The following is a 26,350-nucleotide window of genomic DNA, read 5'->3' as shown; positions in this document are numbered from 1 at the left end:
ATGCCCCTCGCATTGCCTAAATGAGTAGTGCTAACAGTAACAGTTTTCTCTGGTGCCTTTTGGAGAGAGTTCGAATTCTGTCATCAAGTAACACATGCCCAGGGGCGCACAGCATTAGCACCTGGAGGCACGGTAACAGCTGAGAGGACGGCTCAGGGCTCATCTTCCAAAGCAGGCCTTTCAGCTACTTCGGGGATCTTGTAAATATGACTTGTTTCCAACCAATTACATTGAAGGCAATAATTTCTGAGCAGAGATGGTTTCACACTCCCAGAAACTGCAAGTGTAACCACATAAAGATCCAAAATCACAGAAATAACATGGTGAAAGGGCTGTGTATCTGAGCTATTTAGCAGCCAAAGGACCCTTTACTATTACAGACTTCCTTTAAATATTTAACTTTTCAAATACAATCAAAATATATTTTATTTCCAAGAATTCTCCCTTGAAACATTCCGGAGTGGTGGCAGCAGCACTGGGTTTTGGCTCCATTGTCCTCCTCCTGGGTTCTGGGGCTGCTCCGCCGAGCACACCATCTGTCAAGGGTTCACCCCTTGGAGCAGGAGTTTAAGCACTGAAAAGTCAGGTCAGTACTCCACAGGGCTGCTGCAAGGCTCAAATAAGGCCAGGAACGCCCCCCACTGCCTCCCCCTATTCCAGGAAGGCCTCCCTGCAGAGGCTTCCATGTGGGCAACCACTGCTTGATGAAGTGCAGACTCAACTTGCAGGGATCTCTGCTAGGAAATGTCCTCGTCCCAAGAAAAGTTACACAGTCCACTCACTGGGAGAAAGAGACTCTGCCCAGGCTGCCCATCCGGCAGGTGAACCTAGAACCTGGGACAATGTGACTGACAGGACACAGGGGACAAGACAGATGACCCCACACTTAATGTTAAGGCGCCTCCTCTAAAGCCAAATGACAAGTGAAATCAGTAACCTTTTCATGCACACACCCTCCCCCCGACAACCTAAAGAAACATTCAGAGACCTGCTTCCTACCTAGGCACTGCCCCCAGCACCCCAGCTCAACCACACAGTGTTGGCACCCAGCACTCCACAGCCTCTGGCTCCTGCCAGGGAGCCCCACACCCCACCTGGCGTGACTGGCCCTCCCTCAGGTTTCTCCTCAGGAAGGGCTTTTCACCCGTACTAGCCACTGCCCTTGCACCCTGCTCATTTCTCTCATAGCACTTAGCAAGGTTTATAAAGAGATGTTTCTGGAACAATATGTTAGCTTAGATACGACTGCTGTTCAGCCTAGCACAGTCAGTGCCTGGCATACAACATGTGTTCAATGAACACTTGTTGAATGACTAAAACAAGTACACTCTGGAGTGACTGTCTCTCTATTGATACGTCTAAAACACAGGTTCCCAAACTTGTTGGTCTTGAGATCCCTTTACACTCTAAAATTATTGAGGCCCCAAAGAGCTTGTGTTTATATGTGTTACACTGATCAATCTTTACTATATCAGAAAATTTTAAAACAAAAGGCCACCAATGTCAGACAGAAGAAGCCATCTTGGATGCACCTAGCCCCTGGAAACTCCACTGTACACCTGTGAGAGAATGAGAGTGAAAAGCCAAATAATGTCTTATTATGAAACTGGTTTTAACCTTGTCATGTCCCCCCCGCTCCCACCTTGGAGAATCAGAACCAAATTTTGAAAATTGTTGGTCTAAAGTTTTAGCCAAAAATGAAACTGTGACAAGTCAGAAGAAGAAAAAATATGAATATACGGTCAAACTTTACAAAAGGGAAGCCAAATAGCAAAATATTGCCCATGGCAGACCATCAGGACCCAAGTGAGGCTACACTGTGTTGGTGACAAGTATGAAGCAGGCTGTCACTACCAGACGCCATTCACCTCCTCCAATTAATCTCCCTTGTTTTTGCTGCAAGAAAGTAAGTGCCTTGTCTTCAGCATACTTGTTTTCTTCAGTGTAACGTAAGAAAGGTATATTCTGCCTTACACTTAACCCGTAAGTCTGCGTAACTAAGTCTGTCACTGGGCAACTTTGCATTGAGAAACCGAGGTGCAGGGCCTCCCTGCTCAGGCTGTCCTGAGGTCTGACATGGCATCTGCTGTCCCTCATTCGGGCTGAACAGCAACAGTAACTGGGAAATAGTCATAAGGTCAAGTAGAGTCAATGCTCAAATTCACTGAGATTTGCTTGCCAAACAATAGTGTAACTGAGGATCCTTATGACTTTAATTAAATTTAGTTTTAAATCCTAGCTCTAGAAATCATACCCCTCTCTATCTATGCATCCCTCAGAGACCTCGCATCTCCTGGGGATAATCAGCAACCCCCGGGTCAGCAGAAGACAGTAGCCCAGACCTGACCAACGGTCACATGATCCGAACCTCTGGCAGGCTGAAGTCCTCTTGACCTAAGTTAGGTTTCAGCCCCTGGGCCCTAAGGCTACCAGCTGATTTTTCAGCAGCAACTTTAGAGGCCAGAAGAGAGTAGCAAGAAATATCTAAAGTGCTGAAAGAAAGGAACCTACATCCTAGAATAATATATAGCAAGGTTATGACTCAGAATTGAACAAGAGAGCTTCCCGAACAAGCAAAACCAGGAGTTCACTACCACTAACCAGCTTCACAAGAATCGTTAACGGGTCTTCTTTCAAGGCCAAAACCAGAAATAAGAAATACAGGAAAGAAAAAAACCTTACTGGTAAACGCAAATATTTAATAAACACAGTGCTTCGATGACCTAAAGAGCTAATATGAAGGTTAAAAAACAAAGTAGTATAATAAAATTAACTATAACTTTCAGGGGACACACAAAACAAAAAGATAGAAAACAATGTCAAAAACATAAACAATGGAGGGGAGAATAAAAATGTAGTGCTTTTAGAATGCATTTGAACTTACATGCCTATCAGTTTAAAACAGACTGCTATAGATACAGATGGATATACATGAACCTCATGATAACCACAAACCAAAACCCTACAAAAAATATACAAACAATAAAGGGAAAGGAACCCAACCAAAAACACTGAAGAAAACCAGAAAATCAAAAGGAAAAAGACCAAGAGAAGAAGGAACAGAAAAGAAAACCAAAAAACAATAAAATGACAATAAACATATACCTATCAATAATTATTTTAAATGTAAATGGGCTAAATGCTCCAATAATAAGACATAGGATAGTAGAACAGATTAAAAAAACAAGATCTATAATGCTGCGTACAGGAGACTCACCTTAGATCAAAAGACACAGACTGAATGTGAAGGGATGGAAAAAGGTATTCCACACAAATAGAAATGAAAAGAAAGCTGGGGTAGCAATACTGATATCACGCAAAATAGACTTTAATAAAAGGAGACAAAGAAGGACATTAATGATAAAGGGGTTAATCCAAGAAAAGGATATAACAATTGTAAATATCTAAGCATCCAACACAGAAGCCCAGATGGCTTCCCAGGTTGATTCTAGGAAACATTTAAAGAAGAATTAGTACCTGTCCTTCTCAAACTACTCCAAAAAATGAAGCTGAAGGAACACTTCCAAACTCATTCTACAAGGCTAGCAATAGCCTGATACCAAAGCCAGACAAAGACAATACAAAAAAAGAGAATTACAGTCCGTATCTCTGATGAACATAGATAGGAAACATATGAAAAATTCTCAACAAAATACTAGCAAGCCGAAACCAATACTACATTAAAAGGATTCTGCACTATGATCAAGGGGGATTTATACCAGAGATGCCAGGGTGGTTCAACACCTACAAAGCGACGTGACTCATCACATCAACAAAAACAAGGATAAAACTCATGATCACCTCAACAGATGCAGAAAAAGCACTTGATAAAATTCAACACTCACTTATGATAAAAACTCTCAACAAAGTGGATATAGAAAAAACTTCAACATAATAAAGGCTGTATATGACAAGTAAACTGCTTAACATCATACGCAACGGTTCAAAGCTGAAAGCTTTTCCTCTAAGATCAGGAACAAGATAAAGATGCTCACTATTGCCACTTCTTTTCAATATACTATTAGAAATCCTAGCCACAGCAACAAAACAAGAGAAAGATATATAAAAGGCATCCAAATTGGAAAGGAGGAAGTAAAACTGTCATTATTTGCTGATGACATAATACTATAGAGAGAGAACCCTGAAGAATCCACCAAGGGCGGCTGGATGGCTCAGTTGGTTAGAATGTGAGCTCTCAACAACAGGGTTGCTGGTTCAATTCCCTTATGGGATGATGGGCTACACCCCCTGCAACTAAAGGTTGAAAAACGGCAACTGGACTTGGAGCTGAGTTGTGCCCTCCACAACTAGATTGAAGGACAACAACTTGGAGCTGATGGGCCCTGGAGAAACACACTGTTCCCCAATAAAATTAAATATATATATATATATATATATATATATATATATATATATATATATGCACACACACACACACACACACACATACATATGTATATATATCGTTAAAAAAAGAATCCACCAAAAAGTTAACGAATTCAGTAAAATATCAGGATACAAAATTAATATACAGAAACCCATCGTGTTTCTATATATTAATAATCAATGATGAGAAGGAGAAATTAAGAAAACAATCCCATTTTCAGTTGCATCAAAAAGAATAAAGTACCTAGGAATAAATTTAACTAAGGAGGTAAAAGACCTATACTCTGAAAACTGTACAACATTAAGAAAGGAACGGAAGAAGACACAAATACATGGAAGGATGTGCTCATGAGTTAGAAGGATTAACATTGTTAAAACTACCATGCTACCCAAAGCAATCCACAGATTCAATGCAACCCCTATCAAAAATACCAATGACAGTCTTCTCAGAACTAGAATAATCCTAAAATTTATATGAAACCACAAGAGACCATGAGTAGCCAAAGCAATTTTGAGAAAGAAGAACAAAGATGGAGGTATCATGGTCCCTGATCTGAAACTATACTACAAAGTTGTAATAATCAAAATAGTATGGTACTGGCACACAAACACACAGACAGATCAATAGAATAGAATAAAGAGCCCAGAAATAAACCCTTGCTTGTATGACCAACGAATCTACAACAAAGGGGCAAGAATATATACTGGAGAAATGACAGTCTCTTCACACTTTTGCTGCGACATTCAACTATAGTCGAATGATATTTCCATGCTGCTGACTGCAGCGTTCAACTTGATCCCACGAGCTCAGTGTTCCAGAAAGGAAGTTTAGGAAAGTAGATGTACATTTTTCTATATTTTTGTGTTTTTCAAGAATGAATAACAGGAAATTTTTATACTTTAAAGTAATCATTTATTTTAATAAAATGTAACACCTTAATTGTATTTACCTAAAAATATAAATACTGTAATTATTTTCTGTGGCTATTTGACACATTTTGGAGGAAAAAACTTGAATTCAATTAACACAGTGAAAGGGTCCAACAAGTGGTATAGGGAAAACTGGACAGATAAATGCAAAAAAAATGAAACTGGACCACTCTCTTACACCATATACAAGAATAAAGTCAAAATGGATTAAAGACTTACATGTAAGACCTGAAACCATAAAACTCCTAGAAGAAAACATAGGCAGTAAACTATTTGCCATTGGTCTCCGTAGTATCTTTATGGATATGTTCCCTCGAGCAAGGGAAACAAAAGCAAAGGTAAACAAATGGAACATCATCAAACTAAAAATCTTCTGCACAGTGAAGGAAACCATCAACAAAATGAAAATAAAAACCTAATGAATGGGAGAATATGTTTGCAAATGATATATCCGATAAGGGATTAATACCCAAAATACATAACAAACTCATAATGCTCAATAATAAAAAATAAACAATCCAATAAAAAACAGGCAAAAACATGAAGAAACATTTCTCCAAAGATCATATACAGATGGCCAATGAACATAAGAAAAGAAGCTCAATGTCACTAATCATCTGAGAAATGCAAATTAAAACTGTAATGAGATACCACCACTCACCTGTCAGAGCGGCTATCATCAGTACATCAACAAACAAGTGTTGGCGAGGATGTGGAGGAAAGGGAACCTCTGTGCACTGCTGGTGGGATTGCAGATTGGTGCAGCCACTATGGAAAACACTATGGAGGTTCCTCAAAGATTTGAAAATAGAACTACCTTATGACCAAGCAATTCCACTTCTGGGTATTTGTCCAAAGAAATCCAAAACATTAACTCAAAAAGATATATGCACCCCTCTGTTCACTGCAGCATTTACAATAGGCAAGATATGGAAGCAACCCGAGTGCTCATCAACAGATGACTGGAGAAACACGATGTGGTACATCTATACAATGGAGTATTACTCAGCCAGACAAATGAATGAAATTGTACCATTATCAACAACATGGATGGACCTAGAGGGTATTATGCTGAGTGAAGTAAGTCAGACTGAGAAAGACAAATACCATATGATCTCATTTATATGTGGACTCTAAAGAACAATATAAATGAACAAACAGAAACAGACTCATAGATACAGAGAACAAACTGATGGTTGTCAGAAGGGGAGGAGGTGAAAAAGGTGAAGAGATCAAGAAGTACAAATTAGCAGTTGAAAATAGTCACGGGCATGTAAAGTACAACATAGAGAAGATAATCAATAATATTGTGATAAGTAACTATGTGTGGTGCCTGGTGGGTACTAGACTAATCAGAGGGATCACTGCATAAATTACATAAATGTCTAACCACTATGCTGTGCACCCAAAATAATATAATACTGAATGTCAACTGTAATTGAAATAAATCAATAAATAAAAATTTTAAAACTCTAGATGGTAGACTGTGAGGCAGGCAGAGGCTTATTTTTTACCTGTTCTCAACCTCCAAGGTCATGGGCCAGACCAGTTGGCCGTAAACTGCAGCACAGGCCGATGAGAGGGGACTGAGTGAGCGCAAACCAGCACTGAACCCGGCTGCTGGAAGCTGGTGGGCAGAAAAAGTCTCCTGACAGAGACAAGGGAGTTTTCAGGTGACATAAAACAAGTCTGCAGGCTGACCTTTCTTTGTATCCTCTATCTCAAGGGTATGGAGCATCTGCTTAAGAATGTCTGATACACTGAAGCTAGACTTTTATGTTCCTGGCCTAAGGGCAGCCACAAACAACAGGCTCACTTCACAAATACTGCATCGAAGACCTGCATTCTCAAAAACAAAGTTATCTTTCACTGAAGTCCTGCCCTCCCCACAGCCCCATAACGACTCCATATGGTATGACCTTGCTTACTTGAAGAGGGGTACACGCAACAAAATTCCACACTGGAAAGTTGTGTGAGCACACACCACTCCTGGGATCTTCCTTTGACCCCAGTTACCTGTGCAGGACTCCTGCTTTGAAAATGGAAGAGACCTGGTCTTCCTGGCCCTGCTCTGTGATGGCCGAAAGCTTTAAGGCTTTTACAGTTCCCCTGTTCCTAAAAGTGGCAGGGTAGAGCTAAAATCGCTTTTTAAAGAAAAATCTCAGCCCTGCCTACAAGGAAGCTCTAAGTCAGTGGCCATGTTTGTTTTGCTCGTCATTTTATGCCAGTACCTAGAGCTCAGTGCCTGGCACAAAGAACACACAAGAAAAATGTGGGCAAGTAGGAAGAAAGGGAAGAACAGAACTTTTAGAGAACAGATTTCTTAATTTTCACACCCAAGTGAAAGTTATTTTAAAGCGTACAGTTCTGCCTTTGATCAGTAATAAAATAATAAGAGCTACCATCAAGTACCATCCTGACCTAATCAACCGGAGGTCACCAGGGTTCGACAAGGTTTAACAAGAGTCAGTTTACTGACTCACGGCGATGAGGGAGCTGCCCCAGGTCTCCTTGAACATTTTCCTTAAGACTCACAATCCCAAAGGCTGTATTATTGCCCTGATTTTACTCATCAGGAAATTAAAACTCAGAGAAGAGTCCTTCCTCAAAGTCACATGACAAGTAACCCGTTGTCTAACCCCAAAACCCTCCCACAGCAACTCCAAATACCTACCCCAGGCCTGCGCCAAGGCCATCAAATGTTCCTCAAGACACCGTGAGCCAGGGGTTCACAAACTTTTCCTTTTTAATTATAGGAGGAAACTTTGCTTTAAATAAAATCTTACTAAAACCATAAACAAACATGCGTATTTGAGGCACAGGATGACGCCCTCTTTCAGAACTGCCCTTAGCCATCGGGACAAGGCAGCGAGAGCTACTGTATGCTTTTAAAACGTTTACTTCAACTTAACTACAAAGGCCATCTGGGTCTGCACCCTCTCGCCTTTCTCGATGCTGAAACGCTGGACAGCTCCTCCACAGGGCGGGAGTCAGAGCTTGCCTTTTGGCTCAGGAATGACCCACCACTGCACAGTTCTGCAGCTCTAGCATTCTGGGCTTCAGGACAGCAGAAGAAAGAAATGGAGTTAGGAATGGGAGGGAGCATTCAGGGAAAGGTATTTACGTGAGATGGCCAAGCCGTGGCTTGAGTGACCAACCGGTCTGCGGGGAGGTCAGGGCAGGAGTGAACCGAGGAGCACTCTGCAAATGGCCTTTGGTGTCACACTGAGCACTATGGGCTTCTCTTTTTACACGAAATTAAGTGGGTTGATGATATGGTTAGACCACAAATATGCCTAAGAACAGACTGATTAATGTCGTAAAGGATTTGCTAGATACTGCTTTTGGTTTAAAAAAAAAAAAAATAGGGTGATGTGTATGAAAATATCTGTGTAGTTTGTGTTAAGTCAGGAGAAACCTTCTCTTAAAAGCTATCTTGATCCTGTGTTGCTTTATCTCCTTAGGGCTTGTGATCAGGGGCCTGGGGGGTCCAGACGGCGACCTGGGGCCGGGGTGTCGAGCTGGAGGGCTTCGTCGTGCCCTGGAACCCTTTGTCATTGAAGGGGGAACAGCCTCGTTTACCCCCTCCTATAAAACTCCATACCCCTCTTTGCTCAGGGAGGTGATGGTCTTTTCTGGCCTGACCTCGTGTAGCTCAAACACGCCAAATAAATTCTAATAGACCAATCTTGGTCTCCTGCGACTCATTCCTCCGGCTGTGCCTAACAGTTTGCAAATTAAAATGGCACATAATGTGACTGCTGATTTCAGAGTATTTGAGGCCTGACACAGCAGGACAATATCTGCTATGTTGTTCCAGCCTTCCAGTCACTGTCTGTGTCAGCGTCTGGCCAAGTGACACAGACGTGGACAAGGTCAATCTCTACAGGAATCTCTATGGACAGACAAGCCCAGGTCCAGGCTGAGAGAGCAGTACACAGAGCTAGCTCCCTGCATGTGAAACCCTGTGCTGGCCCCGGGGCCACCCCAGCAGCTGACATGATCCTGGCACGCCACAGAAGTGACTGCCCCACAGGTGCATCAGGTGCACCCACTCGGCCCTCCCTTTCGTAGCCACCTGGCAGCTGGAGGTGGCCTCATGATCCAGTTCTGGCCAATGAGATATAAGCAGAAGTCAGGCAGCTGGGTAGGGCTTCTGAGAAGCTTGTGCCTTCCTGCTGAAAAGGGTCACTCTCAGCTGACAGACCCCTCCATCCTCCGTCATTCTCAGTCCTATGGTCACCAGAACCACAGCTGGTACGTGGAGGCCCAGCCCCACCTCGAGACCACATGAGCGTGAGGGTGACAACATGCGGAGGAAGGGGGCACAGGGAGAACAGGAAGTGCCTGCACCCTGGCAGCACCTGTGAGCAAGTGCATCAGCCTGGGACCATCGGCCTCCACATGTCAGCAGAACCACCTAAATTGTAACCATTTAAGTCACCAGAGTTGGATTTTTGTTACTATCAGTCAGATGCACCCCTGATTGAGACTGGCTTGAGATTTCTTTTACCTGAAAGCAATGATTTCTACTGGAAGAAATAGGGTTTTCTCCTACTAGTCACTGCTCCCAACATGCACCCAGAATTGCCTCACTAGAAAAAAAGTAACTTTATGTCTTTAAAAGAAAAGAGTATAAACACATGCAAGGTGTAAGAACATAAAAAACCCAAGCTATGAAAACAACGCATTTCAGTGGCACTCTACCTTAGAGACGCTACTGGGATGACTCATGGAATGTCCCAAAGTCTTCTCATTCTGCAACAAAACCAAACAGGTGTTAAGTGTCAAGAAAACCAAACGGGGGATTAAAATGTGAAAAGAACAAGTAATTGATCCTAGCAATCCTACTGACAAGTCATTCCTTCAACTAGAATTAGCTGAACACAAACTACTATGTACTGGGCCAGCACTGAGATACTGGAGAATTTAGCAAAGATGAATAAAATAACTGTCCTTGACCCAAAGGCACTTAAGTTAACAAGAAAAGAACAGGAATTTGGAATGAACTGTAAAAATAAGAGGATGAAAAGTGTCTTATAACACATTGAAGTGCAGATTCAGAGGCAAAAACTGAACGTTCAGGTGTGTGTGGTGAGGAGCCCTTGTAGGATGGGGACAGAGAAACAGGACAGCTCAGCCATCCAGGGCGTCTGGCTACTCAACAAGGACATAGCACAGCTCACATCTATTCCCTCAAGCCTGTTTCTCCTCTTGAATTAGAGAAATCTGAGTCGTGCTAACCTCCTCCCTTTCACACTCCTCCACCTCCAGTCCTAGAGTCTTAAACCAAATTCTTCCTCCTTAACCTCATCTCCATTTCTCTTGCCAAGGCCTTGGATGAGCTTCTCTTCATTTCTCACGTGGATTCTTGAATAACTTTCTCCCTGGTCTCTCTGCTTTTAAGTTGACCTTCCTGAGACACAACTGCTATGGACTGAATTGTGTCCCCCTAAAATTCGTATGCTGAAGCCCTAACCCCCACCCAATACTCAAAACATGACTGTATTTGGAGATAGGGTCTTTAAAGAGGTAATTATGTTAAAATGAGGTCAGGTTATTAGTGTGGGCCCTGACCCAATATGAATGGTGTCCTTATAAGAAGGGGAAATTAGGACATAGATACACACAGAGGGAAGACCATGTGAGGACACAGGGAGAAGACAGCCATTTCCAAGCCAAAGAAAGAGGCCTCAGAAGAAATCAAACCTGCTGACACTTTGATCTCAGACTTTTAGCTTCCAGACCATGAGAAAATTCCTGTTGTTTAAGCAACTGAGTCTGTGGTATTTTGTTACGGCAGTCCTAGCAAATGAATACAATAATCTTCTACATTATAACTTTCTTTTTAAAAAAAACCATTCCAAATGTAAATCTGTGTTTAAATATAAGAAGGTAACTCTCTCTGAATCCATTCATCCTTTCATCCTTGCTCTAAACCCAAATGGGGGGGGGGGGGGGACTATAACAAATGGAAGGCATGATCTCACTTGTTTACTTGTATTTTTAAGATAATCTTTTCTCTACTCAGTTCACATGGTATGCAATAACCATGGGGAAGACTAAAGAAGGTTGAGATGTAATTAGCAGGTAAAATCCTTTGATCAGTCAGAAATGCAAAGGAGCTACTGGGTCATTTAAAAACTCCTTTGAGAAAGACTTGATTCCATTCCAAGTCTCTCCTTAAAGAGCTAGCGATCTAGAAAGTTAGAACTTTCCCCTTCCTCTCAACCCACGAAATCACAGACTGCCTTGACTTTTGTATACTTGGCTTCTGAACACCCAACATCCCTAAAATGCTGAAGAAACTTTTCACGCTCTCCCACATGGCCTGCCAGCTGGCCCATGTTTACCAGTGTTGTCTTCTTTGTCTTCACACCAATGTATTTGTGCAATTTCTGGAATATTTTTTTATTACATTCTCTCCTTATTTTATAAATCTCAGTGGAAAGAGAAATTCAGGCTTCTTAAGTTGTAATACAATACAGACAATGCTATTAAGTGTTTTGCCTCAGTGGCAAGTTTCTTGGTCTTAAGTTAGTCCATTGGATAGTTATAAAGGAAAAGAACAAAATTATAAAGTATACTCAGTGTTGGCAATATGTTACCAAACACTGTGTCTAAAAGATCAGACTTAATCAGGAATTTCGTTCAGTCATTTTATTGACACATCCACTCACCAGGAATGGAGAGTCCCTCTATCCACACAAGAGGTAAATCTACAGCCACTTAAATTTCATTCATGTGTCAAGAATGTATTATGGACAAATACAGGGTACTGTTGTGATCCACGCTTTATGGTTCAGCTACTGGAGAGTCACTACTAAATTTGGATTTAGTCAACTAAATTTACTATATGCCTTGGATTATTTGTACAGAAAACCAATTATAACCACAATGGCAAGAAATGGCCAGTTTAACACCATCTAGAAAACTACAAGTGCTGAGGTACTAAGAGAAGCAATAATTCATGTCCTAGACCTTTCTGACATTCATTATTCCATAGAGAAGGAACACTGGGGTGCGGAGAGTCCTGGAAATTCAGGTAGATAACATTATAAACTCAGACTGAGAACTAGAAGTTTACCTTACGAACTTGAGAAATCAATTTAATGATATAAGCCTTTATTGTGTTGTTAGAACAATGCAGTATTTCACATTGGTAAAATCAAACAAATAACTAGCTCCAGAAGATACAGATGCTTCAAAGCCTGAAACCCACTGATATTTTAGATGGCTTCTCCACTACTTGGCAGGAAATTAACAATTCAGTTCCAAAAGACATTTTTTTCCCTTAAATATTGCTACATTTATTTGAACTTACTGAAAACTCTAAGAAGTTCAGGACTATAACAGACCTATTTTTCAGGAAGCAAATCTCAGGATTAATTTAAGTCAAGTTACTTATAAATTCCATACTTTTTTACTGTGTGACTACCATATGCAAACAACTGTATCAGTCACAGAATATGGACAAAAATAAATCTGGCCCCTAGGCCTGCTCCATGATGTTACCACAGAGCTGCTTTGAAATAGTGTTTTGATGAGGAATGTACAACTAAGGAAAAGTTGAAAAATGACACAAAAAAGCACATATATAAATTATATCCAGGTAGAGTGGTTGACACCATTCTTTCCTATGATCAGACAGGCATGTTTCTGAATGAGAAGGAAAATTTACCAAATATCAAGAACTGGAATTAGGCATACCAAAGGAAAAAAAAGTTCCATTCCAGTTCAAGCCCAAACTAAGCTTTAATAACTAAGTGATGAAAAAACCCTGGCAAATTATTTTCACACAATCTTTAATATGTCACTGCTCACTCAGTGGATCCCATCACGTTGTAACCCAGGGAGAGAGGAAGCCTCACTCACTGCTGGACACCAACACTGTTACCCTCCAGCCTCAGAGAAGGGAGGCCCCAGGAGGTGCCACACTGTGGAATTACACTTCGCCATGTCTCTGGTGGGCTCTTTTTTTCTGCACTGAACATGACAGCTCCTCAGAACACAGCTCCATGCCCTCTTCTCATTTATTTTCTCCCGGAGACAGTACTTCTGAAAGGTTTTACACTTGAATCAATTAGGGATGATCTTGCTAAAATGCAGATTGTAATTTTCTAGGTCTGAGGTGGATTGAGATTCTGCGTTTCCAATAAACTCCAGCTACTTCCATGGTCCCCAACCCACACTTTCAGATGCAAATTTCATTCCAAATCCTGGGCCAGAATAATTCATAATGGCTATGATTCATTTTTTAAAAACTGAGGTATAATTGAATGACTCATTTTTTAAAATGCAAATCATAACTATTGTAAAAGTAAATTTCTGTGTAAAAGATGGCAGTGAGCTCACAATTGAGTTAATACAAATAAATCAACCAGAAAACAGATTGATACATAGACTGGGAAAGACTAAGTTTGAGGATATGAAAAAAGTTTTGTTAATGTGAAAAGTTATCAAATCACAAAGATAAAGAGCTCTGCTGAAGAATAAGGGACATTTCACAAGTCCTGTCAATGTTTTGCAAGTCCAAGTGTAGCTCCAATAGAATACACCAGAGCATAGAACCAAGACACAGAGCCCACAGAGGCCAAATGTGCTTGGGAAAGTAGGAGCCAAAAATTAACAAGACAATGAGATAAGATGTCTAAGCATGTTTTGGGGATTCTGCATAAAGGAGTCAAACAATAGAACTCCATCTAGGAATTTCCCAGAAACTGACCAGGACCAGTCATTAAATAAACAAACAAGAAAATGAACACCCCCACCAACAGAACTCCAACTTTGTTCTGAGCAGCAATGGACCCAACTAAAAGTTCTCTCTCTCACACACTATTCTGCAGTTCAGGGTAAATATGTAAGAAAGTTCTCTGTAAAAAAATTAACCTCGAGGTTTTCTGGGAAAATATTTTGCTCTCCTGATATAGCCATTGCTCCTTTCTCTAGCATTCCTCTTCTCATTCACCCTGGAATATAGACAGATGTCCTCCCAGGTACAGCAGTCACCTTGGGACCAGGAGGAGAGAAAGTATACACCAGAAATCTCAAACTTTTTGGTCTCAGCACCCCTTTACAATGTAAAAAAATTGAGGATTCCTAAAACCTTTTGTTTATGTGGGTTCTATCCATTGATATTTACCATATTTGAAATTAAAACAAACTATTCTAAAAACATGAATCCCTTAATTCATTTAGAATTAACAACAAACCCAGTTAATATAAACATTTATATGAAAAATAACTATTTTTCCAAACAAAAACTGTGAGCAGAGTTGCATGATTTTACATTTTTGTAACTCTTGTTAAAGATTTCTAAATCTACAGATATTTCTAAATCTTGTTTTCTCAGTCTTGTTATAGAAGACAGCTGTATTTTAATGTCAGATTGTGCATTCAGTCTCTTCTGATGTGTTGTTTTCATTGAAGTAAATGAAGAATATTTGCCTTTACAGTACACCCCCCCCCCCATTTGCAGTTTTGCTTTCTGTGTTTTCAGTTACCTGTAGGCAATCATGCTTGAAAATATTAAATGGAAAATTCCAGGTATTTTGAGAGAAAGAGACCATTTTCACGTAACTTTTAATGTAGTATACTGCCATAACTGTTCTTTTTTATTAGTTGTTGTTAATCTCTTACTGTGCCTAATTTTTAAACTGAACTTTATCATAAGTATGTGTGCATAGGAAAAAACATAATACAAACAGTTTGGTACTATCTACAAGTTTTAGGCATCCACTGGGGATCTTGGAACATATCCTCTGCAAATTAGGGGGACTACGGTATATAGTTATGTAGTTAGAAAAGGAATATGTATTTTAATAACCATTTAAGACAACTGGGTATATTATTCTTTGTATTGCACAAAATTCAAGCTGTGACGTGAACTCAAACAATATTAACGAACTTTTAATACTCTATTAACATCAACTGGGCCATCTTTTACTTTGAATTGATCTCTTAACCATACATGCCTTTATAATATCATACCTTGGCCATTTAGAAATTATTGGCTCACTGAGTTATGCAGATCTTCCAAGATTGATACACTTCGTTATTCAATATAAAAAAGATCACACACGTTAATATGACCATCAATTGCATCAGAAGAGTCCTTAATTATTAAAAAAGCTACCATGCCCACAGTGGTGGATACAAGTTTCCCGAAATTCCAATTTTGCTTAGAAACCTCAAATTTTATCATTGGTAAGAAAAACTGTTACTGGCTTTTCTTGAAGTGAAAGACTGGCTCATTCATTCAATTTCAAAAAATGTCTGGCAAATTACCCAAGTCAGAATAACTATGGCTTCACTGTCTGTCAGTTGTTCTTACAAATAAAAATTATATTCCATTAAAGAAAAGTGATTAGTTCAGTTAGCAACTCAATCATAGAAATGCTTTGCCCTGAGGCAACCACTGCACTTTGTTATGCAGTAGAAATTATTTACACCAGATATGCAAAGAAGAAATAACACATAATCTATAATGAGTCAATTAAAACTGACACACATGTTAAAATTAGCAAAAAATAACACCAAAATATTGTAACTGTTTTCCAAATGTCCAAAAAGTTAGAGATATAAGATATAAAATGTCCAAAAAGTTAGAGATATAAGAAATATAAGATACAGTGTTTGCTTTCAAAGATAAGCACACACCAAAAAAAGCCATGCAAGAGATATATTCATTAACACCACAGATAAAAAAGGAATTCTTAAAAATAGTTCAAGTAGCCTATAAGAAGGTGGGAAAAAGAGAAGGAAGCAATAGAAAGGAGAAGAGTGAGAGGGAGAGAACACACAGAAAACAAAAAACAAAATGGTACACTTAACTCCTAAGATATCAAAAGTATCCTAAGGACATAGAGCAAACAGAGAAACATTTCATCCAGGAAAGTCTAGTACACCTTGGTAGCAACAGTGAGAACCTTTGGCATTTGAGCCACAACCCAGTCCCTCCTCAGGTGGACAGAAGCTCCAGTCCGGGCAGGTTCAGCCAAGAAACAAAGGCTCCCTTTTCCCCAGCTCCCAATAGAATAGGATGGCATCCCACAGAGAGGGCCAGGCTTTAAGCATGACACACCCACTCCACCAACTCCATGCTGTAGAAGCCATGTTCCAGGCAAAAGCAACATAATGGCAGGCCTGGACTCTCTTCTCCTGCATGGGGTCCACTGGCAGAGCAGGAGCTCTACCCCAGCCATGAGAGGATGAGAGGAATGGGGCCCCAAGATATTCGCTGTTGGGGTGGAAGCTCCACACCAAGGGAAGCAAGCTTAAAAAACCACAGGCAGCGCTCCTGCTAGCACACTGCTCACAGTTCTGGAGCACAGGCTTAGAATTTGCAGGAGTGGAAAGGCAGGCCAAAAAAACAGAGAGCTCCTAAGCTGTCTCCAAAGAAAAGGGCATTATTTGGAACGGAGTATGTAGACCTTCAAGCCTATGGGTGCTCCCAAAAATGATGACATTTTAAGAAAAGACAGGTAGCCTGACAAGAGCAACAAGCTAAACCATAAAGCAGCTAGAAGTATACCACAGGAAACCAGAGAGAGACAGCTAAGAAGGTCCTCCTGAGGTTAGAAAAAAACAAAAATACTGGCCTTGAAAACAAATGCAGCAAAGGGACCTGAATATACTTGGATCAGACCATGGAGCATTTTACGCTCCACGGAATTGTCCAAAATAGCACAGCAATCAGCCAGCAGTTAATGGACACTAAAAATTGAGTGTGAAATCAACAGATACAAGAAAGCTTAACAGAAACATCAGGGAGACTGTCAAAAAGAGCACTGCTAGAAACAGTCATCCCAGGTCAAGGCTCTGTCTGCCCTCTGGAGAAAAACAGGTTTCACTACACAGTCTGGTCAAGTCACTAAACAAAGAACAATCCCACGGGGTAGGGGATGAAATCATTATAATTCGGAGTTGCTAAGAAGAATTACCTAAAATGTATAGTGTTGAACAAAAAATTGTAAGACATACAGAGGAACAGGAAAGTATAACCTATACATAGGAAGAAAAAAAAAAGGCAGATAACAGAAACCTCTCTTGAGAGAGCCCAGAAATTGTATTTAGTGTACAAAGGCTTTAAAATAGCTATTATAATTATGTTCATAAAACTAAAGGAAATTATACTTAAAGAGGCAAAGGAAGACGTGATGACAACGTCTTTCCAATAGATAACAGCAGTAATAAGCAATGGTCATACTATCTAATAAACAATATTAATAAAAATTGTGCAAAATGAACAACATGGAAAATATGGAATTGAAAAGTATAACTGAAATGAAAATTCATTATAGGCACTTATAGCAGATTTGAGCTGTCAGAGGAGAGTCAGTAAACTTGATAAATCCTAAGAGATTAAAAGCAATCTGAAGAACAGATATCAAAAAGGATAAAGAAAAACTAAATAGAACCTTAGAGAAATGAGGAACAGTATTAAGTGCACCAACATATCCATAATGAAAGTACCAGGGGAAAGGAAGAAAGGAAGGAGAAAAATATTAAAAGGAATAATAGCTGAACACTTTCAAAATTTGATGGAGACTTTAATCTACAAATCCAACAAGCTAAATAAAATTGTAGTGGGATAAAAGCAAAGGAATCCACATCTAGACACGTCAAATTAACATGCTGAAAGACAAAGAGAAAATCTTGACAGCAGCAAGAGAAAAATAACTCATTATGTACAAGAAACTTCCAAAAGATTAACAGCTGACTTCTCATCAGAAACATGGAGGCCAGAAGCCTGTAGGAGAATATATAGAGAAAACTGAAAGAAAAAGAATGAAAACCAAGAATACTATTCCAGCAGACCTATCTTCAATAATGAAGGTGAAATGTAGATATTCCCAGAAAAAACAAAAACTAGGGAGAATTCATTGCTAGAAGACACACCTTAAAAAAATGTTAATGAACCTGAAACTAATAAAAATATTAATGAGAAGTTATTTTGGCTGAAATCAAGTAATACTAAATAATAATTAGAAACCACATTTAAAAATGCCAGTAAAGCTAATTATATAATTATGAAAGCCAGTGCATATGTATATATGAAGATATATTTATATGTGTATTTTTATATGTGTACATGTGTATATATGTATACATATGTGTGTACATACATATATATATATTTCTTCTCTTATTTTAAAAGGACTTATAATAAAAACATACATATAATTGTATTGTTGGATCTGTAACACGGATAAATCAACATATTTGACAATAACAAACAAAAGAGGTGGGTGTGTACAAAGCTGTATTGGCATAAGGAAGTCACACCAGAGGGCAACTCAAATCCATGCAAATCAATGATGAGAACAAGAAATGGTAAATAGTTTTAAAATAACAAACTGTAAATACGAGGTGTGATCAAATGATCCAGTCAATGTTTAAACTTAAAAAATTATTACAGTAAAACACAATGCCATTAATCCCCCTCAAAATCCTCCCCCTCACTTCAAAGACACTTATCCCATCGTTCTTGCCACTTTCTGAAGCAGTTCTGCAAGTTCTCTTTCGTGTGCGACTTTAGTTGCGTTGTCGTGGCTGCCTCCATGTCCTGAATCATTCTGACTTTCGGGAAGAGCCAGAAGTTGAGCAGTGCCACCTCCAGTGCATAAGGGGGATGAAGACACACTGTAATATTTTGATTTGACAGAAATTGCTATATACCAGAAGCGATCTACAACACGGAGTATTGTCACAATGGAGGATGATTTACGGCACACTTTAAAACACACCTTCTCAGGTCGGCCCTGTGGCTCAGGCGGTTAAAGCTCCATGCTCCTAACTCCGAAGGCTGCCGGTTCGATTCCCACATGGGCCAGTGGGCTCTCAACCACAAGGTTGCCAGTTCGATTCCTTGACTCCCACAAGGGATGGTGGGGAGCACCCCCTGCAACTAAGATTGAACATGGCACCTTGAGCTGAGCTGCCTCCCAGATGGCTCAGTTAGTTGGAGCGCGTCCTCTCAACCACAAGGTTGCTGGTTCGACTCCCGCAAGGGATGTTGGGCTGCACCCCCTGCAACTAGCAACGGCAACTGGACCTGGAGCTGAGCTGCGCCCTCCACAACTAAGACTGAAAGGACAACAACTTGAAGCTGAACGGCACCCTCCACAACTAAGATTGAAAGGACAACAACTTGACTTGGGAAAAAAAAAAGTCCTGGAAGTACATACTGTTCCCCAATAAAGTCCTGTTCCCCTTCCCCAACAACAACAAATATTTAAAATACACCTTCTCACTGTGGTACATTTATACAATTGAGTATTATGCAGCCATAAAGAAGAAGGAAATATTACCATTTGCAACAACATGGATGGACCTAGAGAACATTATGTTAAGTGAAATAAGTCAGACAGAGAAAGACAAATACCATATGATCTCACTTATGTGTGGAATCTAAAGAGAAGAATAAATGAATGAACTAATCAGAAACAGTCTCAGAGACACAGAGGAAAAACAGGGTTGCCAGATGGGAGTGCGGGTGGGGATAAGAGGGAATGTGAGGGGATTAGAAAGCACAGTCAGTAACCACCAGATTGTCATGGGGATACGAAAGTCAATTTGGGGAATATAATCAATAATGTTGTAAAGATTTTGTGGGGTATCCGATGGACACTTGTCTCATTAGGGAGACCACCCCAGGATGGTGTAGATGCCTGATCACTGCACTGTACACCTGAAGTTGAAGCTGAACAATAATGAATGCCAACTACAATTATATATATATATATATATATATATATATATATATATATATATATATATATAGAGAGAGAGAGAGAGAGAGAGAGAGAGAGAGAGAGAGAGAGAGAGAGGTAAAAGAAGCGGAGAACAGCATTAGGAATAGAGACAGTGGAAATGTAATGGCTGTGTGCGATGTCAGAGGGGTAGTGGATGGGGGGAGTGGGGTTGTCACTGTGTGAGGGATATAAATGATAAATGTCTAATTATTATATTGTTTTGTGCACCTGAAACTAAAAAAAAGAAAAAAAAATCCACCTTTTCTCAACTGTAGCTAACACCTGACTCACTGCACCAAACAAGTTGAAACTTGTCACACACTGTTACTAATGTTCGTAGCGCCACTTCCCATATTGAAGATCCCTGCCTTTCCGTTGGATGACACTCCGCAGCAGCATTCACCGTATTTTGTGATCACAATGGAAAGGCTCCGTGTCACACAACAATTTCTGTCAAATACAAACATTACAGTGTATCCTCATCCACCTTATTCACTGGATCTGGCATTGTGTGACTTCTGGCGCTTCACCAAAGTCAAAATGACCGTGAAAGGTAAATCTTCTGAACCGACGTTGGACATTGAGGCAGCCAAAACTGTGCAACTAAAGACACTCAGGAAAGAAGACTTCCAGAACTGCTTCAGAAAGTGGCAAGAACAATGGGGTGTGTTTGAAGCGACAGGGAGTATTTGGGAGGAATTAATTAATGGCAATGTGTCTTTTACTGTAATAATATTTTTTTACTTAAACATTCATTGTATTTTTTTGTTCACACCTCATACATGCATGTTCTTCTTTCTTTTACTTCTTTAAAAGTTATTATTACTTCTATAAAGTAATAACTTCAACAATGTATTATTGGGTTTGTAACATATATAGATGTAATACCTATAACAATATTAGCAAAGAAAGGGAAAGAGGAAATACAGATACATAGGAGAAATGATTTTAGCTTAGTGCAATTAAATTAATGTGAATCTGAAGTAGATTTTGTTAAGAAAAAAATATATAATATAAACCCTGGAGCAAACACTAAGAAAAAAAGAAATTCACTTAATGCAAAAAGAAGCAGCAAAGGAAAGACACAGAAAAAAGTTTAAGATGTATAGAAAACAAAGAATGAAATGGCAGACAAATCAAGCCCTATTAACAGCATTATATATTAACAATGCAATAAAAAGGAAGAGTTATTACAGTGGATAAAAATACAAATGCAATGGTACACTGTCTAGAGGAGACACACTTTAAAGCAAAATTACAAATAGGATTAAAGTTAAAAGAAGGAAAGGGATAAACTGCCAAAACAGCCACCATAAGAAAGTTGGAATGATTATACCAATATCAGAAAAAGTAGACTTAAGAAAATTACACTAGAGATAAAGAGGGGTATTTATTGTAAGAGGGTCAATCCATCATGAAGATATATATATATATATATGCACCTCATAAGAGAACCAAAAATTACGGGAAGTAAAAACTGACAGAACCAACTGAAAACTATACAATTCCAAAAATCCTGGGACACTTCAATACCCCATATTCAACAATGTACAAAAAAAGTAGGTAAAAGACCAACAAAACAGAGGACTGAACAGCACTGTAAGCCAACCTGACCTAACAGGTATCTATAGAACACTAAACCTAAAACAAAAGAATAATACTCTTCTCAAATGTATACGTAACATTCTCCAGGAGAGACTATATGGTAGACCATAAAACAAGCCTCAATAAATTTAAGAGAATTGAAATCATACAAAGTATGATTTCTGAAAATAACAGAGTTAAATTAGATATCAGTAACAGAAAGAAATTAGGTAAAACTCACAAATATGTGGAAATTAAACAATAAAATCTGAAATAACCAGTGGGTCAAAGACTCACAAGAAAAATTAAGAAAAATATGAGATTAATAAAAATAAAGACACAAAATATCAAATGTATGCAATGTAGCTAAAACAGTGCTCAGAGAGATACTTATAGCTGTAAATGCTGACAGAAATAAAGAATAATAATATCAAATAAATTGCTTCCACAACAAGACACTGTATTAAGAAAAGAGCAAACTACACCTAAAGTAAACAGAAGGAAAGATTTACAGGGATGAAATAAGGAATGAAAAATTGATAGGAAAAAAAAAAATCAACAAAACCAAAAGTTGGTTCTTTGACAAGATTAAAGAAAAAAAAAAAAAATCAAGAAATCTTTATCTAGCTTCACCAAAAAAAAAAAAAAAAAAAAAAGGAAATTCAACTCAAATTACTAAAATTAGAAATAAGAGTATTACCAACACTACAGAAATATAAAGGATTATAAGACAATACTACGAACAATACTGTAACCAAGAACTTAAATAACTAAAATGAAAGAGGAAAATTTGCTCAGAGACACAAATTACCAAAAGTGACTCCAGGAGAAAATAGAAAATCTGACTAAACCAGATTGAATTAGTAATTTTAAAATTTCCCTCAAAGAAAAGACTAGATTCAGACAGTATCACTGGTTAATGCCATCAAACATTTAAAGATGAAAAAAATACCAATTCTTCATAAGGTCATCCCAAAAATATAAGAGAAGGGAACACTATCCAACTCATTCTATGCAGCCAGTATTACACTAAAAAAAGACTAAAGCAAAAACATAACGAACAAAAGATAAAGATATCACAAGAATAGAAAACTATACACCAATATTCCTTGTAATACAGACTCAAGAATTTTCAACAAAATGCAAAATAACAAATCCAGTAACAGATACAAAAGATATACTGATATGACTGGGATTTGTAACAGGAACACAACTTTGGACAAACAACTAAAACTCAATGTAATGCACAACATCAACTTAATTCAAAACCAAACAAAATAATTAATGGGCGGACAGGTGGCACAGTTGGTTAGAGCGCGAGCTCTGGGCAACAGGGCTGCCGGTTCGATTCCCACATGGGCCAGCGAGCTGCGCCCTCTGCAACTAAAATGAAGTCAATGAGCTGTCACTCAGCTCCTGGGTAGCCAGATGGCTGTTGGAGATGGCTGTTGGTTGGAGCGAGGGCTCTCAACCACAAGGTTGCCGGTTCGACTCCTCGACTCCCACCAGTGATGGTGGGCTCCGCCTCCCGAAACCAAGATTGAACACGGCACCTTGAACTGAGCTGTGCCCTCCAAACCTAAGATTAAAATGACAACAACTTGACTTGGAAAAAGTCCTGGAAGTACACACTGTTCCCCAATAAAGTCCTGTTCCCTTTCCCCAATAAAATCTTTAAAAAAAAAATAATTGAAGAGGAGGGAAGGGTCCCAAGCTCATTTTACAAGGCTACCATTACCCTTATTCCAAAACCAGACAAAGACATTCCAAAAAAGGGAAAATTATAGGCCACTATCCCCGATGAACACAGGTGCAAAAATTCTCACCAAAATATTAGCAAATTCAGCAAAACATTCAAAAGATCATACACTACGATGAAGTGGAATTCATCCATGGAATGCAAGGTTGGTTCAATATTCACAAATCAATAAATGTAATATACCACTTAAATAGAATGAAAGATAAAAATCATATGAACATATCAATAGATGAAGAAAAATCATTTTACAAAATCCAGGCTCCATTTATGCTAAAATCTCTCAGCAAAGTGGGAGGAAAGGGGACATATCTCAACATGACAAAGGTCATACATGACAAATCTACAGCTAATGTCATACTCAATAGTGAAAAGATAAAAGTATTTTCCATAAGATCAGAAACAAGATAATGACAGCCAATTTTACCACTTTTATTCAACACAGTATTGGAAGTCCTAGCCTCAACAATCAGACAGGAAAAAGAAATACAAGACATCCAAATTGGAAAGGCAGAAGTCAAACTGTCATTATTTCTAAAGGACACGATACTACATAGAGAGAACCCTAAAGAATGCACCAAAAAAATTATTAGAACTGATAAATGAATTTTAGTAAAGTAGCAGGATACAAAATTAATATTTAGAAATTGGTTGCATTTTGATAAACCAATAATGAACTATCAGAAAAAGAAATTAAGAAAACAATCCCATTTACAATTACATCAAAAAATAAAATACTTAAAAATAAAGAGATAAAAGATTTGTACTAGGAAAATTATAAGACACTGAAGAAAAAAAACTGAAGAAGATACAAACAAATGGAAGCATATACCATGCTCATGGATAGGAAGAATTAACATCATTAAGATGCCCATGATATCCAAAGCAACCCCTAGATTCAATGCAATCCCTAGCAAAATATCAATGGCATTTTTCACAGAACTAGAATAAATAATCCTAAAATTTATGTGAAAATACAAAAGACCCCAAATAGCTAAAGCAATGTTAAGAAGACAAAGAAGACAAAGTCGAAGGTATCATGCTACCTTATATCAAATTATACTAGAAGTCTATAGTAATCAAAACAGCATGGTACTGGCATAAAAAACAGACACATAGGTCAATGAAATCAAACAGAGAACCCAGAAATAAACCCATGCTTATATGGTCATTTAATCTATGACAAAGGAGGCAACAATATACAGGGAGGTAAATACAGTCTATTCAATAAATGGTGTTGGGAAAATTGGACAGACACATGCAAAAAAAATAAAACTAGACCACCTTCTTACACTATATATAATAAACTCAAACTGGATTAAAGACTTAAATGTAAGACCTGAAACCATAAAACTCCTAGAAGAAAACATAGACAGTAAACTCTCTGACATTTCTCTTAGTAAAATTTTTCTGGTACATCTCCTCAGGCAAGAGAACAAAATGAAAAATGGGACTACATCAAACTAAAAAGTTTCTGCACAGCAAAGGAAACCATCAATAAAACGAAAAGACAACCTACTGAGTAGAAGATATTCACCAATGATATATTTGATAAGGGTTGATATCTAAAATTCATAAAGAACTCATACAACTCAACACCCAAAAAACAAACAAGCCAATTAAAAAATGGGCAGAGGACATGAATAGACATTTCTCCAAAGAGGACATACAGATGGCCAATAGACATATGAAAAGATGCTCAATGTCACTAATCATCATGAAAATGCACATCAAAACCACAATGAGATGCCACCTCACACCTCTCAGAATGGTTATCATTAATAAATCAACAAACAAAAAGTGTTGGCGAGGATGTAGAGAAAAGGGAACCCTCATGCACTGTTGGTGGAATTGCAAATTGGTGCAGCCACTATGGAAAACAGTATGAAATATTATTCAGCCATAAAAAAGAATGAAATCTTACTATTTGCAACAACATGGATGGACCTACAGTGATAGACCAACATGGACAGACCTAAGTGAAATAAGTCAGACAAATACCATATGATTTCACTTATATGTGGAATCTAAAGAACAGAATAAATGAACAAACAAAACAAAAACAGACTCAGATACAGAGAACAAACTGATGGTTGCTGGATGGGAGGGGGATGGGTCAGGGTGAAAAGGGTAAAGGTAAGAAACACAAATTACCATGTTTCCCCCAAAATAAGACCTAGCCGGACAATCAGCTCTAATGCGTCTTTTGGAGCAAACGTTAATATAAGACCCAGTCTTATATCATATTATATAAGACTGGGTCTTATAGTTAAATAAGACCAGGTCTTGTACTAATGTTTGCTCCAAAAGACGCATTAGAGTTGATTGTCCAGCTAGGTCTTATTTTCGGGGAAACACGGTAGCAGGTACAAAATAGTTATGGAATGTAAAGTACAGCATAGGGAATATTGTCAATAATATTGTGGTAACTATGTGTAGTGCCAGGTGGGTACTGGACAAATCAGGGGATCACTTCATAAATTATATAAATGTCTGTACACCTGAAACTAATATAAAATAATATAGAATATCACCTCTAATTGAAAAATAATTTTTATAAAGGAAAAAAACAAAAACAAATTGAACATCTTTACCCTAGGAGGGGAAAAAGACACAGAATAAACATTTGACAAAAATCTAACACCTTTCCTGAAAAAACAAACAAACAAACACATGGCTACACCATTTTACATTACCAGGAACAGAAGAAAACTTCCTCAACCTGATAAAGTGCATCTACAAACAACCCAGTTAAATCACACTTAATGATCAAAGAATGGTTTCACAGTAAGATTAGGAACAAGATGTCCACTCTTGTAAGTTCCACTCAACATTGCAGTGAGGGTTCTAGGCAGGGTAATTAGGCAGCAAAAGGAAAAGGACATCCAGCTTGAAAAGGAAGATGTAAAACAATCTCTATTCACTTACAATCATGATC

The 26,350-nt window shown here is 38.6% G+C and overlaps 1 protein-coding gene across 13 annotated transcripts in view; it reads right to left on the bottom strand.

Moving 5' to 3' along the window:
• MARCHF8 (membrane associated ring-CH-type finger 8) overlaps positions 1 to 26,350 on the bottom strand; it is a 134,136-nt gene that overhangs the window by 15,536 nt on the left and 92,250 nt on the right. For 12 of the 13 annotated variants that reach the window (XM_088792142.1, XM_074337293.2, XM_088792149.1 and 9 more), the window contains one exon: positions 10,024 to 10,074. The exons of the other annotated variant lie outside the window; for it this stretch is intronic. In XM_088792142.1, the coding sequence (XP_088648268.1) occupies positions 10,024 to 10,074 (51 nt within the window). The remainder of the gene's footprint in view (positions 1 to 10,023; positions 10,075 to 26,350) is intronic. 13 annotated transcript variants of the gene reach the window in all.

Source organism: Rhinolophus sinicus, chromosome 15 (assembly GCF_057876585.1).
Source record: "Rhinolophus sinicus isolate RSI-liver-muscle chromosome 15, RSI-T2T, whole genome shotgun sequence".
Lineage (NCBI taxonomy): Eukaryota > Metazoa > Chordata > Mammalia > Chiroptera > Rhinolophidae > Rhinolophus > Rhinolophus sinicus.
The sequence above is the reverse complement of the archived record's forward strand: the minus strand, read 5'-3'. Positions and strand labels throughout refer to the sequence as shown.